The 11,529-nt window shown below is 64.9% G+C and overlaps 2 protein-coding genes across 2 annotated transcripts in view; both read left to right on the top strand.

Moving 5' to 3' along the window:
* E4F1 (E4F transcription factor 1) overlaps positions 1 to 7,865 on the top strand; it is a 16,155-nt gene extending 8,290 nt beyond the window's left edge. Inside the window, exons 2-14 of the mRNA XM_011962464.1 lie at positions 448 to 681; positions 1,724 to 1,829; positions 4,308 to 4,501; positions 4,593 to 4,713; positions 4,893 to 5,045; positions 5,147 to 5,319; positions 5,561 to 5,770; positions 6,006 to 6,114; positions 6,292 to 6,509; positions 6,708 to 6,906; positions 6,983 to 7,125; positions 7,205 to 7,267; positions 7,340 to 7,865. Of these exons, the coding sequence (XP_011817854.1) occupies positions 448 to 681; positions 1,724 to 1,829; positions 4,308 to 4,501; positions 4,593 to 4,713; positions 4,893 to 5,045; positions 5,147 to 5,319; positions 5,561 to 5,770; positions 6,006 to 6,114; positions 6,292 to 6,509; positions 6,708 to 6,906; positions 6,983 to 7,125; positions 7,205 to 7,267; positions 7,340 to 7,696 (2,280 nt within the window). The 3' untranslated portion in view covers positions 7,697 to 7,865. The remainder of the gene's footprint in view (positions 1 to 447; positions 682 to 1,723; positions 1,830 to 4,307; positions 4,502 to 4,592; positions 4,714 to 4,892; positions 5,046 to 5,146; positions 5,320 to 5,560; positions 5,771 to 6,005; positions 6,115 to 6,291; positions 6,510 to 6,707; positions 6,907 to 6,982; positions 7,126 to 7,204; positions 7,268 to 7,339) is intronic.
* A 711-nt stretch (positions 7,866 to 8,576) lies between these two features.
* Positions 8,577 to 10,866, top strand: DNASE1L2 (deoxyribonuclease I-like 2). The gene is given in 8 exon segments (XM_011962413.1): positions 8,577 to 8,663; positions 8,903 to 9,062; positions 9,144 to 9,232; positions 9,323 to 9,406; positions 9,481 to 9,613; positions 9,615 to 9,776; positions 9,894 to 10,145; positions 10,517 to 10,866. Coding segments are annotated over 7 exon segments (921 nt in total). The 5' UTR covers positions 8,577 to 8,663; positions 8,903 to 8,918; the 3' UTR covers positions 10,574 to 10,866.
* The last annotated feature ends 663 nt before the right edge of the window (positions 10,867 to 11,529 follow it).

Below are 11,529 nucleotides of genomic sequence, written 5' to 3'. Positions count from 1 at the left end.
TTTTTTTTTTTTTTGTAGAGACGGATCTTGCTATGTTGACCAGGCTGGTCTTGAACTCCTGGGCTCAAGCTATCCTCCCACCTCGGCCCCTTAAGGTGCTGAGATTACAAGTGGGAGCCACCATGCCCGGCCCCAGCAGTCTTAAATCCTGGTCCTTTACTGTCCCCAGCCGAGCATGGAGGAATCCCTCTGCCTCCAGCCCCTCTCTGGGCCTGTCACCACTGAGGTGAGGGTTTTGGGCATGGCAGCCTTAGCAGATGCCTGCAGCCTAAGCATGCTGTCAGGGCCACCCTCTGCTGGGTGCTGACCTGAGGATGGTCTGGCCCCTGCAGACCTGCAGAGGATGGGGGCTGTACCCTGGGGTGACCTTGTTTTGGGCCTGAGTGTGTTCTCAGCAGCCTGGGGAAGTAGCTCTGCTTCTGACGGCCTCCTGGGGGAATCTGTTCTAGGGCTGGAGGAAAAGCCAGACGGGGCCCTGGCTGCCCAGCCTCCACCTTCCCAGGCCCTGCTGACAGCAGGCTCGTTGCAGATGAGGACGATGTGCACAGATGCGGCCGCTGCCAGGCGGAGTTCACCGCCTTGGAGGATTTTGTTCAGCACAAGATTCAGAAGGCCTGCCAGCGGGCCCCTCAGGAGGCCCTGCCTGCCACTCCTGCCACCACGGCGTTGCTGGGCCAGGAGGTGAGCCCCCACCCACCCTCCCATCCCCTCCCGGGTTCACCTGGCAGGCGGGGGAGGTGGCCGCACTCCAGGATGGACCTGTGCAGCCGGTTCTGGGGCCCACGTGGGCGGGCAGAGGGCAGGCGTCTGGCTGCGGTGTGGGAGGGTCCGGGTGTGCGAGCCTGTGGTGCTCTGGGGTGTCCTGGAGGGCCTGCGGCGGCACAGCCTTCTTGGCAGCCTCTGGCCGAAGCCCGTGCTGTTGGGGGCTGGGATCTCTTCTTTCTTGGAGTCCGTGGGTCTCCTTTGGCTCTGGGTGCCATGGCAGCTTCTGTCTCTTTGGCTTATCTTCTATCCTGTGCACACAGTCCCTGGGGACTTCATAAGTGCAGTGTGGCCCTGGGGGTCCCACCATCTCATCATCAAACGGCAACCTTTGCTGAGCCCCATGCCCGGCTTGGGCTGAGCGCACAGGCCTGTGAAGCCCGCACATGCCGCGGTGGGCACTTGTCTGCATTGCACAGTCAGGAGAGCAGGCTCCGAGAGTGGCCCGTGGTCTGCGGCCACCAGCGGGGCATGGCCCAGACGACGCTGGACCCTGTTCACCCCGCTCTGAGCCTGTGCTCTTTACCTGCCCCTCCCAGAGGTGCCCCCTCCTCCAAGAAGGCCTCTGGTTCACACCCCCAGGGCCCTCTCCTCAGACCGCTCTGCCGGAAATGGCGGGCTGGGACTGCACTGTTGTTCCTGCAGGCTGGCGCAGCTTCCTGCCAGAGCTGCTGGTCCCTCCCTCCAGGTGCCCTGTGCTCCAGGTCCAGCCCATGTGGCCAGAGGCGTGAGAGTGACGGCGCTGACCCTGGCCATGGGTGAAGGGGCTGGCCTGGGGCCCGTGGTCCTGTTGGGGAAGAGGAGAGCCCCCACCCCAGCCGTCCCAAGGACATGGACCCAGGCCTGAGCATCACAGGCCACACCTCCACAGCTTTACACTGGCAGAGCCCAGGCCTCTTCTCTGAGAACTAACTCTAGAGCATACAGACGAGTCCCCTCTGTTTTCTGCCCCCTTTGGCAGGTGGTGCCGGCAGCCCCAGGCCCAGAGGAGCCCCTCACTGTGGCCCACATCGTAGTGGAGGCAGCCTCCCTGGCAGCAGACATCAGCCACGCACCTGACCTTGTTGGTAAGCCGACTGCCATGGATCACTGGCCTGATAGACCTTCGTGGTCGGGGCCAGAGGATGGGGCCTCTGCTGCCTGTATGCTCATCTCTCCTGAGACCAGGGCCTGGCTGGGAGGGGCCACGGCCTCATGGGAGCTTTCTGAGGGCACAGCCTGCAGGAGGAGGGAGTGTTGGGCACCGGGCCTTCCTCAGGTGTCCGTAGTGGCCGGGGGCACAACCAGGCATCAGGGAGTCTTCGGGCTGTGCTCTCTCCCCCCAGCTTTCCCGGGTGGTCTCTGCCCTGTCCCTCCCAGAATTTTCCCCACTTCCTGCCACCCCCTGGTTCCTGCTCCCTGCCCGTAGGCAGCAACATCTACCAGGCACCCACCAGGATGGCCCACTCGCCTGGCAGCGGCTCTGGAGGGTGGGTGCAGAGTGGACGGGACTCTGCCGCCTCTCTAGCTGGGCTCGGACTTGCTGCTGTGATGGCCTGCCCTCCCCAGTGCTCACTCTGGTGTGGGGGTGGTGATCGCTGCTCTGGTCCTCTTGGGGCTTTTATGAGCGTGCAATGCCATCCCTTTTTGATGGCTACTTTTTAAGTGAAGGCGTCTCCCTGATGTGCTGTGGGAGGGGCTGTTGTGAGGTCTGCATGGGCAAGCTCTCACTCATCGGGGACAGATGTGTGTGCAGGGGGGACATTCAGAGGCAGCCAGGGCCTGGGCAGGTTGAGGGAGCCAGAGGCTGCTGGGGTTGGGGGTGCGACAGGGGCGAGTGGCTGGGTGTGCAGACGTGAGGGAAGGAGCCGTCTGGGGCCTAATGCTGTGGGAGGTGGGGTGGAGCATGGCTGCTGCCTGGGGAGCCTGCTGGACCGGGGCCGAGGCAGGCAGGGAGTGGGCAGCTGGACAGGAAGTAGGTTTGGGCACCAGGCGGAACCTGGCCTTTGGCAGCCCTTGGTACCGGCTGCGGCAGGAAGAGGGGGTGGAGGAGCCGTGGCAGAGGCCAGCCCCAGGCCTGGGAAGGGCACTAGCGAGCAGGCTGCTCTCCAGGAGGCAGCCGGGGCACCTGTCTCACCTCCGTGCTGCCTTTCCCTGGCGTTCCTGCGACCAAGACACTCATCGGTGCCACTCAGAGCTCGGAATGTTCATGTGGGAGGTGGAGCGGGCTCTGGCCTTGACCTGGCGTTTGGATAGTGGCATCATCTGGGAGCATGAAATCCCTAGGTTCTGGCGGGGTCTCTGGGCTGGGTCTCTGGCCACCCAGGCCCCTTTCCACCCATCTAACCTCTAGCAGCCCCCAGCCGTAGGCTCAGCACCCCTCCCTGTGCTTCAGGGACCCCTCTCGGCACCCCTGCCCCTGTGGCACCCCTGGGATTTTCCCCTTTGCGGGCATATCCTGGGCACCCTGAGTGTGCCCTTGGCCAGTCAGCAGGCCTGGTGGGCTGAGTCCAGGGCTGCTAGCTCTCCTGTTGGCCTCCAGTGGAGATGGCACAGGGTCCTGCCTGCTGGTAGCCAAGGGCTGGGGCAGTGCCGGGTCCTGTCTTTGCGGGTGCAGGGGTGCGGTCAGCTGTATGGGCAGTTGGAGCCCACCTCCAGGCCCTCCTCCTCTTCCACGGAAAAAATTTGTGTCTCCTCTGTGGCCTGGCAGCAGCCATGTTCCCCCAGGTCCTCCCCATGAGGGGCCTCTGTCCTTTGGAAGATCACTCCTGGGGCGTCGAGCGTCTAAGCCAGGGCTCGGCAGGAGAGGCTCTTAATTGTTTCTGAGTCACGGTGCTTTTGTTGTGTTTCAAGAGAACAGCTTGTCAAAACGACGCCAGCCGGACTGAGGTGGTTTCTAAGAAGGAGCTTCACAGCTGTTTCCCACTTGTCATCTTTATGAGCAGAAAACGTGACGTGTGTTTACAACCTAGCTTTGCACACTGTCACATTTTCCCCAGCACCCTCCAGAAGTGCAAAAGCCCGGCTTCCTCGCCTCGGGCTGTCCCGCGTGTCTGAGCAGTCACTCTCCCAGGCCAAGCTGGCCTTAGGACGGGGCTCTGGCCAGGCCTGCCTGTCCTGCCACAGCGGCCTGGCCTGTCTCCTGTGATGGAGGAGTGGCCCCAGATGCATATCCTCCCTCCGTTGGTGGGAGCAGTGGCAGGAGCAGTGGCAGCGAGCAGGACAGGCGGCTGTCTCTTCACCCAGGGACCTTGTCACCAGGATTCGCATGTCCTCCTGGCTTTGGGGATGGGCCATCTGTGTTCCATGGTGGGTCTCCCTGTGGACACATTTGGGGGCCCTGGAGCATCTCTGGGCAGCCTGACAGAGTCGGGAGATGTCTCTCCACCGCTCACTCTGACCTGGAGAGGTGAATGGGGCCTTGGCTGCTGCTCGGGGCTGTGTGTTGAGGGCTCAGTGGAGGTTGGGTCCAGGATGTGGCTCGGAGCAGCAGGTCCCCTCCCCTGGAGCCAGCGGTCTCTGGGTAGGGGCAGGTCTTGGGGCTTAGGCCAAGATGCCTCTCCTAGGTGGTGGGCACATCAAAGAGGTCATCGTGGGTGCTGAGGCGGAGCCGGGGGACAGTGAGATGGCTGAGGCCCCGGGCAGCCCCCAGCAGCAGGGCCTGGGGCTCTCAGGGGAGGGTGAGCCGGCCCAGGTGAAGCTACTGGTGAACAAGGATGGCCGCTATGTGTGTGCACTGTGTCACAAGACCTTCAAGACGGTGAGCCGGTGTGCGGGGAGCCAGTGTGTGGGTGGCAGGCCCCCTCCTGTTCCCCTAGGAGGGCCCTGAGCTGCCATGCCCTCCCCCACAGGGCAGCATCCTCAAGGCCCACATGGTCACTCACAGCAGCCGCAAGGACCACGAGTGCAAGCTCTGTGGGGCCTCCTTCCGCACCAAGGGCTCCCTCATCCGGCACCACCGGCGGCATACGGGTGAGCTGGCCACACCTGGGGCTGGAGCCCTGCAGCCCCCCGATGGCTGGCCCTGGGGTGCCCCAGCTTCGCATTCCCCAGCTTTGGGGGATGAGGCGGGCACCCCTGCCTGTCTTCACCTTGTCACCTTGTCGCCAGCCTGCTGGGGCTGCCTGGGGCTGACTAGGTTCTCTCTACAGACGAGCGCCCCTACAAGTGCTCCAAGTGTGGGAAGAGCTTCCGGGAGTCGGGTGCACTGACCCGGCACCTCAAGTCTCTCACCCCCTGCACGGAGAAAATCCGCTTCAGTGTGAGCAAGGATGTGGCTGTCAGCAAAGAGGACGCACCTGCAGGTCAGCGTGACGCAGCAGCTGCCTGGTCCCGGGGGCTGGCTGTGGACCCAGCCACCACTGGGGTGTGTGCGGGAGCTTCACTCCCTCACTCTACTTTGAAGGGTCTGGAGCTGGAGCTGCCACCTTGGGGACAGTCACATCATCAGTGACAGGCGAGCCCATAGAGACTTCACCTGTGATTCACCTGGTGACAGATGCCAAGGGCACCGTCATCCATGAAGTCCACGTCCAGATGCAGGAGCTGCCCCTGGGCATGAAAACCCTGGCCCCAGAGGTGGGGGTGACGGGGGCCCTGGAGGGCTGCTCTGTCTTCTGCCTGCTCGGTGCCAGTCTTTGTTCTGAGCACTGGCTCCAGGGGTCTGGGCCAGGCAGGCGAGGGCTGGAAGAGCAGGGCCGGTGGGAGCACCATGGGGGTCTGAGGGTTTGCACAAGGCTCCTGGCATGGGTCTGCCCCATGGGGTGGGTGCTGGATGCCAGGCTGCCTGGCCAGCCTCCTCTCTCTTTCTCCCCTGCAGCCCCCTGTCTCCCAGGAGCTCCCCTGCTCCAGCGAGGGCAGCCGAGAGAACCTGCTGCACCAGGCCATGCAGAACTCCGGCATCGCCCTTGAGCGCGCCGCTGGGGAGGAGGGTGCCCTGGAGCCAGCCCCTGCTGCTGGGTCCAGTCCCCAGCCCCTGGCAGAGGCAGCCCCGCAGCTGCCGGTACTGGAAGTGCAGCCGCTAGAGACAGTAGGTGCCAGCACCACCTGCAGACTCCTCTCAGGGCTGGATCCCGGGGGCTGTCCCCATGCTGGCCTTTGCAATCCTTGAAGTGGCTTTCTGCAGTGACTTTGTCCATTGATCTGTTTACTGCCTTCCCTGGGGCCACGAGGGAGTCTGCCAGGGTGGGGCCCGTGGTTGTGTTCTTGGCACTGCCAGGGCACAGCCTGCCTCAGGTGCTGGAGGCCTTCCTGTGGTTCCCCAGCAGGTGGCCAGCGAGGCCTCAGCAGTGCCCAGGACCCACCCGTGTCCTCAGTGCAGTGAGACCTTCCCGACAGCAGCCACCCTGGAGGCCCACAAGAGGGGCCACACCGGTGGGTGATGGGTGGGTGTGTGGCCCACAGCAGTGGGTGGGCTCTAGGCGACCGGGGTGCCTCTGGGTGTCCAGGGTGGGTCCATAGACAGCAGGGAGCCAGGGGAGCTGTGGGCAGGTGGCAGGTGGCCTGGAGGGCCCGCCGGTGATGGGCCTGGCCTGATGTGTGTGGCTGCAGGGCCGAGGCCGTTCGCCTGTATGCAGTGTGGCAAGGCCTTCCCCAAGGCCTACCTGCTCAAGAAGCACCAGGAGGTGCACGTGCGTGAGCGCCGCTTCCGCTGTGGCGACTGCGGGAAGCTCTACAAGACCATTGCCCATGTTCGCGGCCACCGGCGCGTCCACTCAGATGAGCGGCCATACCCTTGTCCTGAGTGTGGCAAGCGCTACAAGACTAAGGTGGGCCTCTGGCCCCAGGACCCTGGCACCTGACCCCCCATCCTGCTCCCTGGCCCTGGCCCCGGTGCACCCCCTTCCCTGCCTCCACCGTGCTCAGTCTTGACCCAGCCCCTCCCTTGGGCCAGAAGTGGGAGGGGAGAGCTGTGGTCTGTTGTGGCCGAGGCCAGGCTGGCACTGACAGGTGTCTCCTCTCCACAGAACGCACAGCAGGTGCACTTCCGGACACATCTGGAGGAGAAGCCGCATGTGTGCCAGTTCTGCAGCCGTGGCTTCCGAGAGAAGGGCTCGCTGGTGCGGCACGTGCGACACCACACGGGCGAGAAGCCATTCAAGTGCTACAAGTGCGGCCGTGGCTTCGCTGAGCACGGCACGCTGAACCGGCATCTGCGCACCAAAGGTCTGGGCCCGTGGAGGCGGGAGGAGGAGGGGAGGGGCTGGGGCTCCCCAAGCCCTGACTGAGTCCCCACCCGCAGGGGGCTGCCTGCTGGAGGTGGAGGAGTTGCTGGTGTCCGAGGAGAGCCCCGCGGCAGCCACCACCGTCCTCGCGGAGGACCCGCACACAGTGTTGGTGGAGTTCTCGTCCGTGGTAGCCGACACCCAGGAGTATATCATTGAGGTGGGTGTGGGGCCCTGGGGCCAGGTTGGGACCCAGGGGCAACCAAAGCTGACATCTATCCTTCTGCCCATCTGCCCAGGCCACTGCGGACGATGCGGAGACCAGTGAGGCCACGGAGATCATCGAGGGCACCCAGACGGAGGTGAGGGGTGGGGCGGGCGGGGGCAGGGAGGCTCCCTGGCGCAGCCGCTTTCGCTGAGCCGTGGCCCTGCAGGTGGACAGCCACATCATGAAGGTGGTGCAGCAGATTGTGCACCAGGCCAGCGCCGGCCACCAGATCATTGTGCAGAATGTCACCATGGATGAGGAGACAGCGCTGGGCCCCGAGGCGGCTGCTGCCGACACCATCACCATCGCAACCCCTGAGAGCCTGACAGAACAGGTGGCCATGACACTGGCCTCAGCCATCAGCGAGGGCACTGTGCTTGCCACCCGGGCAGGGGCGAGTGGCACTGAACAGGCCACTGTGACCATGGTGTCATCAGACGACATCGAGATCTTGGAGCATGCAGGCGAGCTGGTCATCTCCTCGCCAGAGGGCCAGCTGGAGGTGCAGACGGTCATCGTCTAGCATGAGGTCTGCAGGGTCCTGGTCGGGCAGGGACAGGGCAGAGGACCTGAGCGCCCTACCCACGCCTGCTTGGCCTGGTAGAGAAGATGGCACAGAATGGAGGCGCCCCAAGATGGGCAGTGTACATAAGAGTTTCTTGTTGCTTTACAATAAAACATGAGAACCTGCAGCTTGTGATGTTGTGGCAGTGGCAACCTCCGTGGATGGTGCCACCACCTTTGCCCAGGTCCCGGCAGCAGCACCTGCCTCCCAGGCCACCCCTAGACTCACGTGCCTGGCCGCCCCGCCCAGAGGCTCCCGCCAGCCTTGGTGGCGCGTGGGTGTCATTGGCATGTTGACCAACAGCCTCCTGCCCTGCCCAGCTGGAGCTGTGTCCCCAGCTGCACTGCCTGAGGCCTGTGGGTAGGTGGGAGGACCAGGGACGGGGACAGGGAGATCTGGGAGCCTTGGCCTCCACCACAGGGTGAGCAGGTGGAGCAGCAGGAGATGCTGGGCAAGGAGTGTGGCTGGTCCTTCCTGTGCTGCCTTCCTTTCCCCGAAGGGATTCTGCTCAGGGAGAGAGTTTAGGCGACCTAGTTTCTAAGAGTGGGGACAAGAACAGCCACACCGGGATGTGGCTGACCGTCTACCTCCATCCTAGGGGGCTGGCAGGGGCTTCTGGGATGGTTTTGGGACAGGCCTGGGGCACCAGAAGAGGCTCAGGCAGGTCTCCCGCCCCTTACCCTGGGGTCTCCATGGGAATGAAAGCCAGGAGTTCATCAGGCACCCAGCTGGGTCGAGGGGGCGGGACCCAGCGCAGCCCAGCCCCTCCCTGGACCAGGACCTCAAATACCGGCCCCTGTCCTGGTGCCAGAGCCGCTGCTAGAGGGAGTCAGTGCAGTCCTGTGTCGGACACGCCCGCAGCCTGGACCCGGGATCCCCTTCCCCTAGAACCCCTGAGCCTCGGGCCTCCGCACCCACATCCAAGGTGAGTCTCTCCGCTGGCTGAGCTGGGGCTGGATGGGTCGGACCCTCTATTCCGGCTGCAGCTTCCCGCGCAGTGAGAAGGCAGCGATCCGTGAGAGCCTAGCAGTGCCCTGGGAGCCTGCAGAGCGCAGGAGGGGATTCTGCGTCGCACTGGCTGTCACGGGGCGGCCGCGGAGGAGAGGGGTGGGTCGGTAGGTCTGACAACAGGTCTGCGTAGGCGGCCGCTTCTGTACCTCCCAGGCCCTCGCTCCGCGCAATGGGCGGGCCCCGGGCCCTGCTGGCCGCGCTCTGGGCGCTGGAAGCCGCCAGGGCCGCAGCGCTTCGCATCGGAGCCTTCAACATCCAGAGCTTCGGCGACAGCAAAGTGTCGGACCTGGCTTGCGGCAACATCATCGCTAAGGTGGGGCACCGGCCGGGGCGGGGCGGGGTGGCGTTTGGGGGTGCTGACCACGCTGACCCCGCACCCGCGACTCCTCCCTAGATCCTGGCGGGTTATGACCTCGCGCTGGTGCAGGAGGTGCGAGACCCAGACCTCAGCGCCGTGTCCACGCTCATGGAGCAGATCAACAGGTGTGGTGGGCAGGGCCCCTCGTCTCGACCCCCGACCAGGATCTCGCCCCGGCGTGGCGCCCTGACCCTGAGCGGGCCCTGTCTCTGCAGGGTGTCCGAGCATGAGTACAGCTTTGTGAGCAGCCAGCCCCTGGGCCGGGACCAGTACAAGGAGATGTACCTGTTCGTGTACAGGTGAGGGGCGGACCACAGTGAGGGGCGCGCGGTGCCGCAGGTGGGAGGCTCAGCGCGTCCCCCACATCTCCTAGGAAGGACGCGGTGTCTGTCGTGGACACATACCAGTACCCGGACCCCGAGGACGTCTTCAGCCGCGAGCCCTTCGTGGTCAAGTTCTCGGCCCCCGGCTCAGGTGAGCGGGCCCCGCCCGTCCCCTGCCGCCGGCCCGCCCCTCCCCTCCCGCCGGGACCTGACGCCGCGACCCCTTCCCGCAGCAGCGCAGAAGCTGGTGCTGATCCCGCTGCACGCGGCGCCGCATCAAGCCGTGGCGGAGATCGACGCGCTCTACGACGTGTACCTGGACGTGATCGACAAGTGGGGCACCGACGTAAGCCCACCCCTCGGTCCCGGGGTCCCTGCAGGCGCGCCCCGGGGGTCTGGGCCATGAGGGCGGGACCTCGACAGCCCCTGGGGCGGCTCAGACCCGGCTCCGCGGCACCCGCAGGACATGCTGTTCCTGGGCGACTTCAACGCCGACTGCAACTATGTGCGGGCGCAGGACTGGGCCGCCATCCGCCTGAGGAGCAGTGAGGTCTTCAAGTGGCTCATCCCTGACAGCGCCGACACCACGGTGGGCAACTCAGATTGTGCCTACGACCGCATCGTGGCCTGCGGCGCCCGCCTGCGCGGAAGCCTGAAGCCCCAGTCGGCCACCGTGCACGACTTCCAGGAGGAATTCGGCCTGGACCAGACTCAGGCGAGTGGGCCGTGGGGCGGCGCTGGTCCTGGGTCCCCATAGCCCAGGCGCACGCAGACAGTAGGGAGGGGCCAGCACCCAAGCGGGGGCCACCTCAGCTCCCCTCCCTGCACCAGGGATCATTTCCAAGGGCCCTGGAGAGCCTGGCCCACCCCATGTGGAGCTCCGGGCAGGCAGGGTACCTTGCCTTTCCCTCAAAGGGCCAATGGTGACACCCTCTGCCCTGGCCCCTGCCCCACTGCAGGCAGCAGCAGGGGTGGGCACCTAGGCCTCACCAGCCCTTCCCGCAGAGGCAGTGGCTTCTGGACACCCAGGGGGCCCATCCTGGTGGCTGGGGTGCACTTTTCCCCTGAGGCTTTCTCGCCCCCCAGGCTCTCGCCATCAGCGACCACTTTCCGGTGGAGGTGACCCTCAAGTCCCACAGATGACTCGAGGCCTGGCTGGGACATGCCACCTGCAGACCCTGGCCCTGAGGAATAGCCCCACAGTGGTCCCTTCAGGGTAGCAGCCACCCTTCAGTGAGGCCCCAAGGCAGAGTCGGCTGGGCGTGGACCAGGGGCCATGGACACGTAATGGGCTGCCCTGCAACTCCGTTCCCCATCTGTGAGATGGGCTGCATCCAGCGACCTCAGGGGGTGTTGTGAGCCCCATGAGGGGCACAGAGGGCACTGCCTGGCAAATGTCTGCTCAATAAATGAGCCGCTCCCAGCCTGGCCCCACAGCTTGGCTCCCAGGCCTCTGTCCTTCCTAGGGACCTAGCCTCAGCTCCTCAGGGGCAGTCCCGCTTCCCTGAGGAAATGCAGCTCAGGGAGGCAGGCTCTGGGTATGTCTTGGGCTGCCCACCCCGTGTCCTGATGGGACTTGGCCGCCCCCAGAGCCTGTTGGCCCTGGAAGGCAGCTCAGGAACCCTCCTTGCTCATTCTCTGTGCAAACTACAAATGCTCTCAGGAGCCTGTACCGTGAGCACAGCTGGGACAGGGATGGCGCCGACACACCAGCCTCCTGGGCCCTTGGGGGGTCTCAGAATAGCTCTCCCCTGGCCCACCCCGCAGTCCCCACTCCAGGGCCCGGCGGGGGGCCCCCAGGCACTTGTCTCAGGAGCCCGGTCTCACCCAGCACTGCAAGGGGAGGCTAGCCCCAGTCAGTCAGCAGTCCTGGAGCTTTTGGGGAGCCTGAGAGCAGTAGGTGGGCTGGACTCCTCCCTGCCGAGGTAGGTGGCTTGGGACTAAGGTCCCGTGCAAAGAACTGCACAGCTCGCTATGGCTCAGCCCTTCAAGTTTGCTGCCCTGTGCCCTGGGCAAGGCCACCACATTAGGCTTGGGAACAGGCAGGCCCATGGGTCCACTGGGTCACTGATGGGGGCCCGATGAGGTTTCTGGTTTTT

This window comes from Colobus angolensis, unplaced genomic scaffold (genome assembly GCF_000951035.1).
Source record: "Colobus angolensis palliatus isolate OR3802 unplaced genomic scaffold, Cang.pa_1.0 Scaffold59, whole genome shotgun sequence".
In the NCBI taxonomy this organism is placed as follows: Eukaryota; Metazoa; Chordata; class Mammalia; order Primates; family Cercopithecidae; genus Colobus; species Colobus angolensis.
Note: the sequence above shows the minus strand (reverse complement) of the source record. Positions and strands in the feature narration are given on the sequence as shown.